We start from the raw sequence: 13,680 nt of genomic DNA, 5'->3' as shown, positions 1-13,680 counted from the left end.
ATCAGCTCCCCCACCTACAACCAAGCGAAGCACCTCACCGGCGCTCTGTCGCCACATGTAGGCTGCTCTGAGCATCATCTCAGAAACTGCAGATATTGTGAAAGTCCTGGATGAAATCCATCAAGAAGAAAGGGATATCCTGGTGAGTTTGGACGTGGTACCCCTTCTCACACGGGTACCCATGACTGACACTTCACGCCTCCTGGACGGCAAGTTCGACGCTGCCATGGTGATGCTATTCCGCCACGTCTTGACATCCACCTACTTCCTGTATGATGGGCAATACTTCGAGAAAGCGAATGGAGTGGCAATGGAATCTCAACTCTCCCCCGCTATAGCGAACTTCTTCATGGAAGACATCGAAGAAAAGGCACCCAAATCAGCCCCGCTCCGCCCGAAACATTTTGTCCGCTCTGTAGACCACACCTTCGTGATTTAGCCACATGCGAAGGATGCACTTAATGAATTCCTGGTGCACATGAATCGCCAGCACCCCAGTATATCCTTCACTATGGAATTGCAAATCGATGGCAAACTCCCTTTCCTCGATATCCTGCCTCAACGGAAGAGTAATGGCACACTCGGACATGGTGTGTATCGGAAGCCGACGCACACTGGGCGGTACCTCAATGGAAACAGCAACCACCACCACCCAACCCAAAGGCGAGCAGTGCTGAACACACTCTTCCAACGAGCCAGGGTCATCGCCGACAAAAATTGTTTGCCGGAAGAGATTGACCACCTCAAAACTACCTTCCTCCAAAATCGGTATAGTGGACGCGAAATCTCTTTGACCCTAAAAAGGTCATTCGACCCACAAGCACGCACGATGAAGGAGGAAAAAGAAAAACCAATAGCCAGGGCCTACTTACCGTACGTCGCCTCGATCTCCAGGATAGTGGCGAGGCATAAAATCGAGGTAATCCATAAACCACCGGGAAAAATTAGAAATGTGCTTGTGAGAGCGATGGACCCAATCTGCCTAAAGACCCCAGGCATATACCAAGGCCCGTGTACCTGCGGAGATCTCCACATTGGAGAGACGGGGCGGACCATCGAGACCAGGTTGAAGGAACACAAAAGACACTTACGACTAGGGCAGTTGAAGAAATCAGCCATCGGGGTGGATCACTCAATTGATTTCAACGGGACCAATCTTATTTCCCGCGCCGGTGGCTATCGGGACCGCGTCATCAAGGAATCTATCGAAATCAGAATGGCAGGACGGGATTTCAACAGGGATTCTGGCTATTCTCTCAGTAACACACGGAAGCCTGTGTAATGGATGTGAGAAGAGAGAGGAACAGACCACAATGACCCGGCGACCAATCAGGAGGCTCCTCCTCCTCGGACCAAGCAGAAGTCAACTGACCCGAGAGCGCATTTATGAAAGCCGAGTGGCAATCATCATCCCTGAGGACGATGCACGAGTCGGGCATCGAAACGTCGGCCAACCCCTGACCCGGTGGAAGACCCGAGAAAACTTCATCAAGCAAATACGCTGGGAAATCACCAGATCTTACTTCAAGGGTGATGAGTATTTGTTCCCAATTTTGACCCTGGTAACCCTACCGGAGAGAAAGGTATTCTTTGGTGTAATGAAAACTGGTGAGGCATCTGGAATTTTTTAAAGCTTGTATAGGAGCCTGTTGTGCCATATATCGTCGAATGCTCTTTCTATGTCTAAGAATAGGGCAGCCATGAATTTGCGTTGGTTTATTGCCTCCGCCGCTTCTGTCGTGAGAAGTGCAAAGGTATTAGCAGTAGTTCTGCCTACATGGAAACCGTGCTCATGCGCGGGCAATACTCCGTTATTCTCAAAGATGTTTTTCATTCGCCCCATGACGATTCTTTCGCGCAATTTGCCCAGGTTGCTTTGATGCTTCAGGGTCTATAGGTTTCAGCTTTCATGGTGTCTTTTCCAGGTTTGGGTAACATAGCAGCAGTCATTTTTCGCCACTGTTGTGGATAATAACCAATGGCTACAATGGCGTTAAATATTTAAAGGATTGCGGGGTTGCAAGATTGGGCATGTTTCATTTGTTGGCTGGTGATCCCATCTTCTCCTGGGGCGGTGTTCCTCAATGGTCTAGCATACATTAGGTCATCTTCATCGTTGTTTCCAGTTGTCATTCAGTTGTGGTTCTGTGGTTATTGTGTTGGTTGTAGGCTGCAAGGGAACGGGAGGTTGGCAACGTGATTCTCTACCATCTGGTCATGGTCTTCTTGGAACAAATTGTCTTTCAACGAGTGGTAAACTTTAATCAGTGTCCGACGCAACTCTTAAGCCTTCTCCTCGGGGAGGGCAATTGGAGCTCCGTCTGGGCCGATGAGGCTAGTGGCTTCCCTCCTCTTTTGGCCATTGAGGACCTTGAATTTGTTCCAAAACATTTCGCCGTCCCTGTAGTCTAAATGATTACACACCCTCTCCCACGCCGCCTCCTTGTCTTCTATTATTTTACTCCGGATGATGGCATTCGTTCTGTTCCACTCTCTTTTTTGTGTGGAATCTTTAGTTTTAACCCAGTCCCTGCATAGTATTCTTTTCCCCTTGATGAGGGTGACCAAGCGTTGGGGCAGTGGCGGTCGTTTAGGATTTGTCGTTTTTGTTGCGAAGCCCTTCCTTGCATCCCTCTTCGACTTTTTCACGGCTGCATCAATATATTTAGTTGACGTAGGGTTGGCAATGTTCGCGCAGCCAATTTTTGTATTTAAGGATTTCCGGTCTACCTTGGCGTAATCTGTTCGTGTGTAAGCCTTTGCGTGCGCCCTCGGGGTAAGGTGGAACGGAAAGGAGAATGGCATGTGGTCAGATGCAAGCCAGTCATCTACCAATACGTCACCAAGTAATTGTATTATGTCCGGCGAAACAAGAGCATGGCCGGGAATGAAGGTGCATTTTCCCTCGCATGTCGGTGGTGGAATATAAAACCGTATTATGTCGTGTTTTTGAATGAAATGCTCGAATTCTCGAACTTTATTGGCAGTGATACTGTCGCGGAGTGATTGACTCCTGGCGTTAAGGTCACCGAGGATGAGGTAAGATTGCCGAAGTAGTAGTTTTAGGGGTTTGTAGGGTGCGTCGACAGCTATGGTCATTTTGCACCACTGTCATTACGTAAAACTTATGTTCCTTTTAAACTAGGAATAGGTAAACAGATAAATACGAATAAATATATAAATAAATAAAATAGACAAAAAAAAAAGGAAAATGCTAAAATCAAAAGCATTAAAATTATGCGCTCCGAAGCTAAAGCTGCCCCATTAAACCGGTTGCCCTTAAAAAAGTTAAGACTCGATTTATAGACCCAGAGTCATCCCCTAAAATATTTTTTAAGTCTCCCCTTATCTTCAACATGTCTCTGGCCCTTTGGTATGTTGTACATTCCGTCAGGATATGTTTTATCGTCAGGGGTTGGAAACACTCATTGCAGCGGGGCTGTTCTTTTACCTCCGCAAAGAGGTACGAATGAGTGAGGGCAGAGTGCCCTATTCTCAGGCGCGTAATCATGACCTCTTCCCTCCGAATGTTCCGGATGGAAGAGGACCATGGTGAAACGACCGGTTTTATTGCCCTGAGTTTATTATTTTGAAGAGACTGCCAAGTCTCCTTCCACTGATGCAGGACCGAGTTCCGCAAGGCGGCCTTCACGTCCTCCATTGGAACCAAGGTGGAGTCGGTCTCGGGTTGTCGAAGGGCATCCTTCGCTGCCTGGTCAGCTTTTTCGTTGCCTCTTATGCCGACGTGACCAGGAGTCCATATAAAGGAGACCCTGTTCCCCTTTCTCTGAAGGGACAACAGGGTATAATGGATCTCCTGGACTATCGGGTGCACAGGTGCAAAGGCCGATAAAGATTTTAGGGCGCTCAACGAGTCGGTGCAGATGAGGAAAGAGCCATTGCTTTCTTTTATTTCTCCTAGGGCCGTCCTTATGGCTGACAGCTCGGCTGTGAAAATGCTGCAAGAAGTGTGCAGTTTTTTCCTCACGACTCCATGGTAGTGGGACACGACCGCATAGGCACATGCAGATTCTGACTTTGACCCGTCGGTGTAGACTGGGACAAAGTCAGAAAGTGAGCTGAGGACGGCACTGAAGAGCTGCTGGTATTCGGAATCGGTCGTTTTGGCTTTGCGGCGTGCACTGGCAATGAGTTTAATATCCGGCATTGGTGTTAACCAAGGCGGATACTTAGCATAGGAGACGGGGCATATTTGAGGAAATGTAAAATTTACCTCATTAATAAAATCATTAAAACGAACGGCAAAGGGCCTAGTTGCCCTTCTCCGCCTGTTAAATAAGTCTAAAAACCGTTGGTTAAAAACTATGTTAAAACAAGGGTGGATTGTCTCTGATAAAATTTTACAGGCATAGTTGCCCATTAAAATCATCCTGCGGGTTTCCAACGGAGGCTCCCCTGCGTCTGCAAGTAAGCTTGGGACTGGGCTTGTTCTAAATGCCCCGGTGGCCAACCGTATCCCAGCATTGTGGACACATGTGAGTGGTCTCAAGTAAGACTCTCGTCCTGAGGAATACACTATGGAACCATAGTCCAGTTTGGATCGCACCAAGCCTCTGTACAATAAAAGCATGGTGGAGCGGTCTGCTCCCCAAGTGGAGTGAGTTAAAAACTTTAAAACGTTGAGGGTTTGGCGACACCTCTCGCGTAACACGCGGATATGCTCCCGCCAGTTCAGCTTTTGGTCCAGGATCATGCCGAGAAAGCGGACGGACTCCACAAATGGAAGAATCCTACCCAACAGGGTTAGGGTCGGGGTAACGTGGTAACCGCGAAGACGGTGAAAGTGCACGCATTTCGTTTTCTCCATGGAGAAACGAAATCCGTTCTTTCGCGACCACTCTCCCAGTTTGTTTAGAGTCACCTGGGCTTGCCTGGAAGCGTTTGGCAGTCGTGTCGACCGGCAAAATATGGCTAGGTCGTCCACATAGAGCGATGCCATCACCGGGGCATTGATGCATTCCACCACGTCGTTGATGGCGATGGCAAATAACGTCACGCTCAGTACTGAACCCTGGGGTACCCCGTTCTCCTGTGTAAAAGATCGGGAAAAGTGCTTCCCAGTCCTTACTTTAAAAAGGCGGTTGGTTAAAAAATTTCTGATAAATAGGGCCATGTTGCCTCTAAATCCCCACTTGTGGAGCGTGTTGAGGATTCTCCATCGCCACACACTATCATAGGCCTTCTCCAGGTCGAAGAAGACTGCTATGACGTGTTGACGTTGGAGAAAGGCTTCCTGGATGAAGTTCTCAGTGCGAACCAGATGGTCTGTCGTGGACCTGCCACGCCGAAAGCCGCACTGAGCGTCGGAGAGCAGGTGTCGACTCTCCAAGCACCAGATGAGACGTCGGTTTACCATCCGTTCCATCACCTTGCACAGGCAGCTGGTGAGAGATATGGGACGGTAGTTGTTCGGGTCATTTTTGTCCTTGCCCTGTTTTGGGATTGGTATCACGATGGACTCTCGCCAGGCATTTGGAAAACTGCCCTCGTTCCAGAGTTGGTTGAGGGTATTTAGGACCTCCCCAATCGCGGTTTCCGGAATGTTCCGGAGAAATGCGTCGTGGATTTCGTCCGCCCCTGGCGAGGTGTAATGGGAGTCTTCGATGGCGGATTTAAGCTCCCAGGACGTGAAAGGCTCATTGTAATATTCGCTTGTAGGACCTGCACCAAAATTGAGAGGGACTCTCTCGCATCGCCTCTTCTGGTTCGCAAAGTCCGCGGCATAGCCCTCGTCACTGCTATTGGCCGCGAACTGACTGGCAAATATGTTGCTTATTTCGGCAGGTGAATTAACCACCCGGCCAGCAACAAGCAATGGCGAGATGACAAATGAGCCCTTTGACCCGGAGATTTTCTTGACTTTGTCCCATACCTGACCAAGTGGCGTGCGATGGTTGATGGTAGAGACGTATTCTATCCAGGAAGCCCTCTTGGCCTCCTTCACGGCCCTTCGAGCTCGCGCTCTCAGGCGGCGGTACGATGCCAGATTAGTTGCCGTGGGATATTTTCTAAAAATATTTAATGCTTTTTTCCTCGCCCGAATCGCCCGGTCGCATTCCCCGTTCCACCAAGGGACAGGAGCTCGATTAATGTTCCCGGACGTACGAGGGATACTTTTGGTAGCTGCCGCCAACAGCGTTGAACTTAGGTTATCGACGTTGTGCAACGCGTCGAAACTTGCGTCGTGTTTATATGTAAACGTACGCTTAAAAAGTGGCCAGTCCGCACAGTTAATACGCCACTTTTCCGGAGGTTTTGAAATGGTGGGCGAAGAGTCTTCCTTAACGAGTAGAAGAGGAAAATGGTCACTCCCACAGAGATCGTTGTGGGTGGACATTTTCAGCTTTGGGGCTAGACTTCTCGAGCATAGACAAAGATCTATTGCTGAGAATTCCCCATTGAAGCTGTTAAACCGGGTTTTTTCGCCGCTATTTAATAAAAACAGGTTAAAATCCTCAATAAAGTTGGATAAAATTCGACCTCTCCTATTGCTTTGGGTTTCTGGCCCTCCCCAGAGAGGATCATGGGTATTAAAATCTCCCATCAAAATGAACGGCTGAGGAAGCTGGTGGACAAGGGCTTCAAGGTTCAGGCGGGTCACCGGTGCACCCTCTGGCAGATACACGTTGCATAACGTCATCCTCTCAGGGGTGTGCACCGTGACAGCGACGGCCTGGAATGGAGAGTTCAGTTGGACTCGCGAGGTGTAAAGGGCCTCACGGGCCGCAACTGCTACTCCCCCTTGGGCTCGTTGGCCACTTAGGTCATCCGTTCTAAAAACAGTGAATCCCTTCAGAATACCCTTATCTTCAGCCTTAAAATGGGTCTCTTGGAGACAAATACAAGAGGGTTTAAAATCTTGGATTAAAATGGCCAGCTCCTCCTTGTGCCGATAAAAGCCATTGCAGTTCCACTGCAGAATGGAACACATTTAAAGTGTTAAATTAAAATAAATAAATAAATATATAAATAAATAAGATGACTAAAAAGGGAGATGACCAACTCTATTGAGGTTATCGCTTGAAGCGATGTTTCCTCTTCCACTCGTTTGCGAAGACCTCAGTATCAGAGATACTCTGGTCCTCTTCAATTACCTCCGGCCTCTTTGGCTTCACTGGAGGCGGCGGGGAAGGTGTATTCTCACGCCCTTTTGGCGTGTTCCCCTTGGTGGTTTTCTGTGGGCTCTTCTTTGAAGGGCCCACAGGAGTAGGTGGCTCCTTGTCCACCTTACTCTTCCCATCCTTCACCCTTTTGGGTTTAGGCACTTGCGTGTTTTCAACTGGGGATTCTTTCGGTATCTCCGTCTGCGTGGCGATGGTACACTTTACACATTGCGTGGTTGCAACGGAAGCAAAGGACCGGGAGAAAGTTGGAGCGATTAGCGCCCTGTATTTTCTCCTCGCTTCCGCATATGGGATTTTTTCAAGGGTTTTTATCTCCATGACTTTCCTCTCTTCTTTCATCTTCGGGCAATCACGAGAGTACACTGGGTGTGTACCCTCGCAATTGACACAAAGAGGTTCCGAAGAGCACTCTTTATCCTCGTGCGCGTCTTTGCCACAGCGCGGGCAGGTGGCCTTACCCTCGCAACGCGACGCGACATGGCCGAACCGTTGGCATTTGAAACAACGCACGGGATTTGGGATGAATGGCCTCACTGGTACCGATTCATAGCCCACAAACACCTTGTCGGGTAGTCTATCACGCGCAAACGTCAAGATCACGGAGGTGCTGTTTACGTTTTCTCCGTTGCGCCTCGTGGTGAGTCGACGACAATCAGTCACTCCCTGAGAGAACATTTCTCTCTTGATTTCTTCGATGTCCACGTATAGGAGGTCGTAGTGACTGATGACTCCCCGACAGGTGTTAAGAGTGCGGTGCACCTCCACCTTAATCGGAATGTCATGGAGCATTCCCATAGCTAGCAGTTTTTCGCTCTGTGTGTCGTTCAGGGTCTCTATAAGAAGTGTACCATCCCGGAGCTTCTTCACGCTCTTTGGGTCCCCAGGCACAATCTGTGACAAAACTCTGCGAATTAAGAAAGGAGAAACCTTTTTCAAGGTTTCACCTTCCTTTATGCACGACATAATTAAATAGCGCTTACATGCGCCTATGCACTTTTCTCCCCCGCCGGTGTCCGGACGGGATCTTTTTAGTGGTGGAAAGGGTTTTTCCTCCATAATAATTAAATATTCGTCCCTCGGCCTCCCCACCCACCACGGAGCCACACATTTGGGACGCCACTCCGCCAAACCGGAGCGGTCGCCAGGGCTAACTCGAGGGATATAGCGCTTCAGGAGTGGTTGTCTGTTTCGGGGTGGATCTTCGGTGCAAGGGCCCACCAAAACCCTTACATCTCCGACCTCCCTACGCAGACCCCCACAACCTTGGCACTCGCCACCGGAGCGAAAACGCGACGGAAGCCGATTGACCGGGAGTGGCTAGCTCCCGGCCTCCCGTTTACACGAAATCCGGGGCCGAAGAGGGGTATCACTCCCCGGTCCATACAGGGCATCCGACACCCTGCTGGGAACCAGAAAGCTCACCCTCCAGGATCCCCTTTTCTCCCTTACGGGTCTCCAGGCACGGCAAACACCTGGGCGGATCGCAGGCCAGATGGTATGGCCGCTCACAGACAGTGGATCCACAGCACTGTCCGGACGCATCCCTTGCTGGCTTGGGGTTTGTTTTCGGGGTTTTCTCCCCGCCCTTTTAGTCGCCTCTTACGACAAGCAGGGATACTGCGGGAGTATTCTCTAACCCCCTACCCGCAGGGGGGAAGATTGCCGAAGAGAGGTAATATATTTAAAGGGTTCGATAGGAAGACTGTCATTCGTCCTTGAGTAGAGAACTCATATGCTGATTTTTGTCCCGCCTAAGGCTATTTCCCCTTCCCGGACTACAACCTTGACGTGGTAAAAGGGCTTGGGCGTTCCGATGACCCCTAGAGCTGTGCTGGCCGGAGTAATAATAATTGCTCCTGATAGGGTAACCCATGGCAACTAAGTCGATGGTTTGGAGCCAGACGAAAGGTCAGCCCTGAAGTTCTAAGACTTATTTGGTCTATTAGGTTAGGAGACAGGCCAAAGGGAGTCCACGCAGCGTCTGTTCCTCAGTGAGGCGGCTGCAATGGCGTCTGACCCCAGTGGGGCGGCCAGTAAGTGATGGTGTCATGTCAAAAACACACTATTGAGGAAGGTAACGGGAAACCACCTCAATTATCATTCCCAAGATTTAAATGATGGACTATACAGAGATTTTGAGTCCTGGCAACTACGGGGCTCGGCCCAATCGGCCGTGTGTCGTGCCCGGCAGCGGGGGAGGCAAGGCTTCCGTGGTCGTCATCCCACGAAACCTTTACAAGGAAATACCGGGAGCAGCAGGACAGAGGACGCAGGAAAAGAAGACCAAATTAGTTAGAATAGGAACGTGGAATGAGAATGATGAGGGCAGGGGAAGGGAAAATATTAGAAGAGGATGGAAAGGGGGAAAAAATATTTTAGGTCTATGCAAGGTGAGATGGAAGGATAGCGGGGATTACTGGAGTGATCAGTATAGAATAATATACAGCGGCGGGGACGAGAACGAATGAGGGATTGTAATAGTATTAAATGAAGAGGTAGGAAGAAGCGTAGTCTACATAGAGCAGGTAACGGATAATATACTACTAGTGGAGATAAAAGGATAGCCGACAAACTTGGTTATTATTCAAGTAAACATGCCACCGAGCAACCACAAGGAAGAAGAGGTCAATAGGATATACGATCAGTTAGAGGACATAATCGCTTGTGTTCCTGCTGGGAAACATTTGAAAGCGATGAAGGATTGGAATACGACGGTAGGCGTAGGAAGAGATGGTGGCGAGGTCGGGGACTACGGTTTAGGCACGAGGAATGACCGCGGGGAGAAAGCAGTTGAGTTCTGCAGGAGACAGGGGTTAGTCATCACCAACACTTGGTTTAGACACCACAAAAGACGCAGGTATACATGGAAAATTCCAGGTGACTCAGAAAGGTATCAGCTAGATTATATCTCGGTTAGATACAGTCTTAGGAACAGTGTGATAAATTCGCACAGCTTCCCGGGAGCGGATGCGGACTCTGACCACAATTTAGTTGTTATGAAATGTAGCGTCCGTTTCAAAAAGATAAGTCAGGGGCGGCGAGTTAGAAAATGGAACATAGAAGCATTAAATGGTTTGAAAAGGAAGGAGTACCAACAGGCTGTAGAGGAAATCATGGAGGATGGTAAAGAGCTAAGTACTATCGAAGAAAAATGGGAAAGTGTCAAGGAAGGGGTGTCTAAAGCCGCAAAAGGCACTATTGGAATCGTTAACGCGAAAAGGACTAGGAAACCATGGATCACGGATGAGATGATTACAAAGATGGATGAGCGGCGAAAATGGAAGAATATAAATACAGAATTAGGCAAACTGAAGTACAAAGAATTAAGCAATCAATTGAGGCGGGCAACAAATAAAGTAAAAGAAGCATGGTGGAAAACGCAGTGCGAGGATATGGAGAGTCTGCTGAGGAAGGGTGAAATTGGTGCGCTGTACAGCAAATTTAAATCTTTATCGGGAAGTAAGACAGGAAGATCTATGCTGGCAGTTAGAGATAAGGCGGGTAAGGTAATAGTTGACGTAGGAAAGATCCAAGAGAGATGGAAGGAATATATAGAAGAACTGTATAGTAAAGAGCTTAGACCAACAAAGTTAGACAGAAAAGGAACATGACGCAGAAGAAGATAGCTTAAGTGCAGGCATAATCGACCATGAGATAGAAAGGGAATTAAGGGAGATAACTAAATAAGGCCGTGGGGTGGATAACTTTCCTGCGGAACTACTGAAATGTTAAGCAAAATGTGGGAGGAAGAGGGTATATGGGCTCATTCGTAGTATCTATGAGGAAGGAATCTGGCCGGAAGACTTAGTGAGATCAGTTTTAGTTCCTATTCCGAAAAAGTTAGACTACATCATATGAGGACTACAGGACAATAAGTTTGATATCCCACGTAGCTAAAGTTGTTCTCAGGATGATAAACAAAAGGATAGAGAGTAGGGTAATTGTTTACTTAGGGGATGACCAGTTTGGGTTAAGAAGGGGAGAGGTACGCGTGATGCCATTGCAATAATGAGATTAATAATCGAGAGGAATATAGAACACAACCAGGAGGTATTTGCCTGTTTCGTAGATTTCGAAAAAGCGTTTGATAGAGTGAATTGGGAAAAACTAATGCGTATATTGCAGAAAATAGGAATAGATTGGAGGGAAAGGAGGCTAATCCGCAACCTTTACATGTCTCAGACTGCACAGGGAGACGGGGAGTCCGGTTGGGCATTGTTAGGAAGAGGTGTAAGACAGGGTTGCCCATTATCACCGCTGCTGTTCAACCTGTATGCAGAGGAAATGATTAAAGAGGTATGAGAAGAACTGGAGGTAGGAATGAAAGTGAGCGGGGAATTCGTAAAATCAGTTAGGTTTGCTGATGACCAGGCTTTAGTTTGTCAGTCAGCCAAGGGGCTGCAAGCATTGCTTAGTGAATTGGAAATTCAGTGCGAAAGGTATGGGATGAGAATCAATATTAATAAAACAATGGTTATACGATTTTCTAGAAAGAAAAAGGCCAAGCTTAACATTAAAATAGGGGGGGAAACTAGAGCAGGTAGAACAGTTTACGTATCTCGGTAGTGTTTTGGACCAACACGGTCAAAGTAGTAGGGACGTAAGGAGAAGAATTGCGCTAGGTAAAGAGGCTTTCACAAGGAGGAGGGAGTTGATGACAGGGACGTTGAGTAAGGATGTTAAGAAAAGACTAGTAAAAACTTAGATATTGAACGTTGCTATGTATGTATGGTCATTGAAGCGGGAGGATAGACATGGACTGGAGGCTTTTTGAAATGTGGATGTGGAGAAGAATGGAGAAGGTGAAATTGACAGAGAAGAAAACAATTGAGGAAGTACTTGGTACGGTGGGCGAAGACAGGGGTTTTTTGGGAGAAATCCTATGGAGGCAGGAATTGTGAATGAATGGGGTAATGACCGGCAGTGGGATGTTGAAGACTGTAATTGAGGGGAGAATGTTAGGCAAGGGAAGGAACAGGATAGGGATGTTGGACGGGATGAAGGGAGGAAGAAAGTACTCAGAGATGCAGAGGGATCTGATGTAGAGAAGCATACTGGATTTTGTATGTAGTTAGGGATCACAAAATATTTATTTGGTAGCTGTGTCCATCCAAAAACCTACCTTAACTGGTAGATTACCTAGTAATTATATCGCTGTTTGCGTAAGGACACCCTCATTTTGGTCCTCCATTGGCTCCGGAAACTGCAGCCTCTTCGCAGGTATATCATCTCCGATGAGGATGGTCACACCACCTGATCTTTGTGAGTCGCGGAGTGCAGAATGCCTGAAAATTAGATATTCTGAAATTTCAGTTCACGTGCAGGGAAGTCTCCACCAGCCCCAAGATAGACTCCCCTGGACCTCACATGTTCTGTCATTAGGGGCATTTTTTGCCGCAATGCACCGTTTACTATTTACATTTAACAGGGAGAATAATTAGGAATAGGAAATAGGCCCTGTTTGAATTATTCGTCGTTTGTTTTAGAAGACTGTCTTTTGACCTGTGATGTCCTGTTCCAATTAAATACTGTGGCATACTGGATTTATCGGGTTTATTGTGTTTGTAAAGGAATCAGTGTTTTTTATATCTAGTTAGAATTTTTCTGTATGTTTGGCCAATATAAGAAACTTGGCAATTCCTACAGTTGATTTGGTGAATACCCGACTTCTCAGTTGTAGGTATTTTGTCCTTAGTGTTTCCCAAAAGCTAATTTAGTTTGCTGTTGTTGGTGTAGGAGATTTTCGTGTCAACGGTCTTGAAAATGTTGTCGATACCTTTGGTTAATTGAAGAAAGAAGAATAATTTAATTTATTTCTTTAATACGTCTTTCTTTATGTGCGGTGGAAGTCGAGATTAATTTTTTCAATTTGTTTCTTTAATTTATTGTCCATAATTGTGATTCTTGGAAACCACTCAATTTGGCAATATTTTAAATGTATTCTAATTCCTTATTGCAGGCCATGGTATTCAGAAGGACATTTAACATTCTGTTTATGAGGGAATGGTAAAAAGCGAATTTGTTGCTGGAATAGTCAAAATAATGTTTATGGATGTAATCGTTTGTGCGTGTAGGTTTCCGGTGTAGGCCAAAGAGTAATTTATCGTTCGATCTATTGAGGGACAGACAGGTCGAGGAAAGGGAGGATGTAATTCTTTTCGTGAAATTGATGGAGGAGGGGAAAAGACTGTTGAGATTATTCACGAAGTTACGGAGGTTACATTTAGTTGTATCAAATATGGAAAAGATGTCGTTAAGATTTCGTAAATAAAAAGAGACTTTTCTGACAATGATGTAGTTACATTGAACCCGACCGCATTAATAAATTTTACTTTGTGGAAAATTGCCAAATTTTTAATTTGATTAATTTCGTAGATAAACCACAAGGAAGTAACCGAATTTGTCTTTAAATGTGTCCTCAAAGGACACATTTAAAGGCATTTTAGGAGACATGAATACCTTTGCCAAGAAGGGAGAAAGTGAGTTGCCCATTGCAGTTCCAAGCCCTTGTTTGAAGTATTTACCTTGGAACGGA

At 46.9% G+C, this 13,680-nt stretch overlaps 1 protein-coding gene across 1 annotated transcript; it reads left to right on the top strand.

Annotated features, from left to right (window-relative positions):
* The first annotated feature begins 478 nt into the window (after positions 1-478).
* On the top strand, positions 479-1,282 carry LOC139695226 (uncharacterized). The gene has a single exon (XM_071593910.1). The coding sequence runs from the start codon at positions 479-481 to the stop codon at positions 1,280-1,282; it is 804 nt and encodes a 267-aa protein (XP_071450011.1).
* Positions 1,283-13,680: the final 12,398 nt, after the last annotated feature.

This window comes from Hetaerina americana, unplaced genomic scaffold (assembly GCF_022747635.1).
Source record: "Hetaerina americana unplaced genomic scaffold, ioHetAmer1.1.p SCAF_6, whole genome shotgun sequence".
NCBI classification, from domain to species: domain Eukaryota; kingdom Metazoa; phylum Arthropoda; class Insecta; order Odonata; family Calopterygidae; genus Hetaerina; species Hetaerina americana.
This window is presented reverse-complemented; position numbering and strand designations above follow the sequence as displayed.

Coding starts and splice junctions, on each gene's coding strand:
- LOC139695226 (XM_071593910.1), top strand. CDS start 479: ATGAATCGCCAGCACCCCAGTATATCCTTCACTATGGAATTGCAAATC.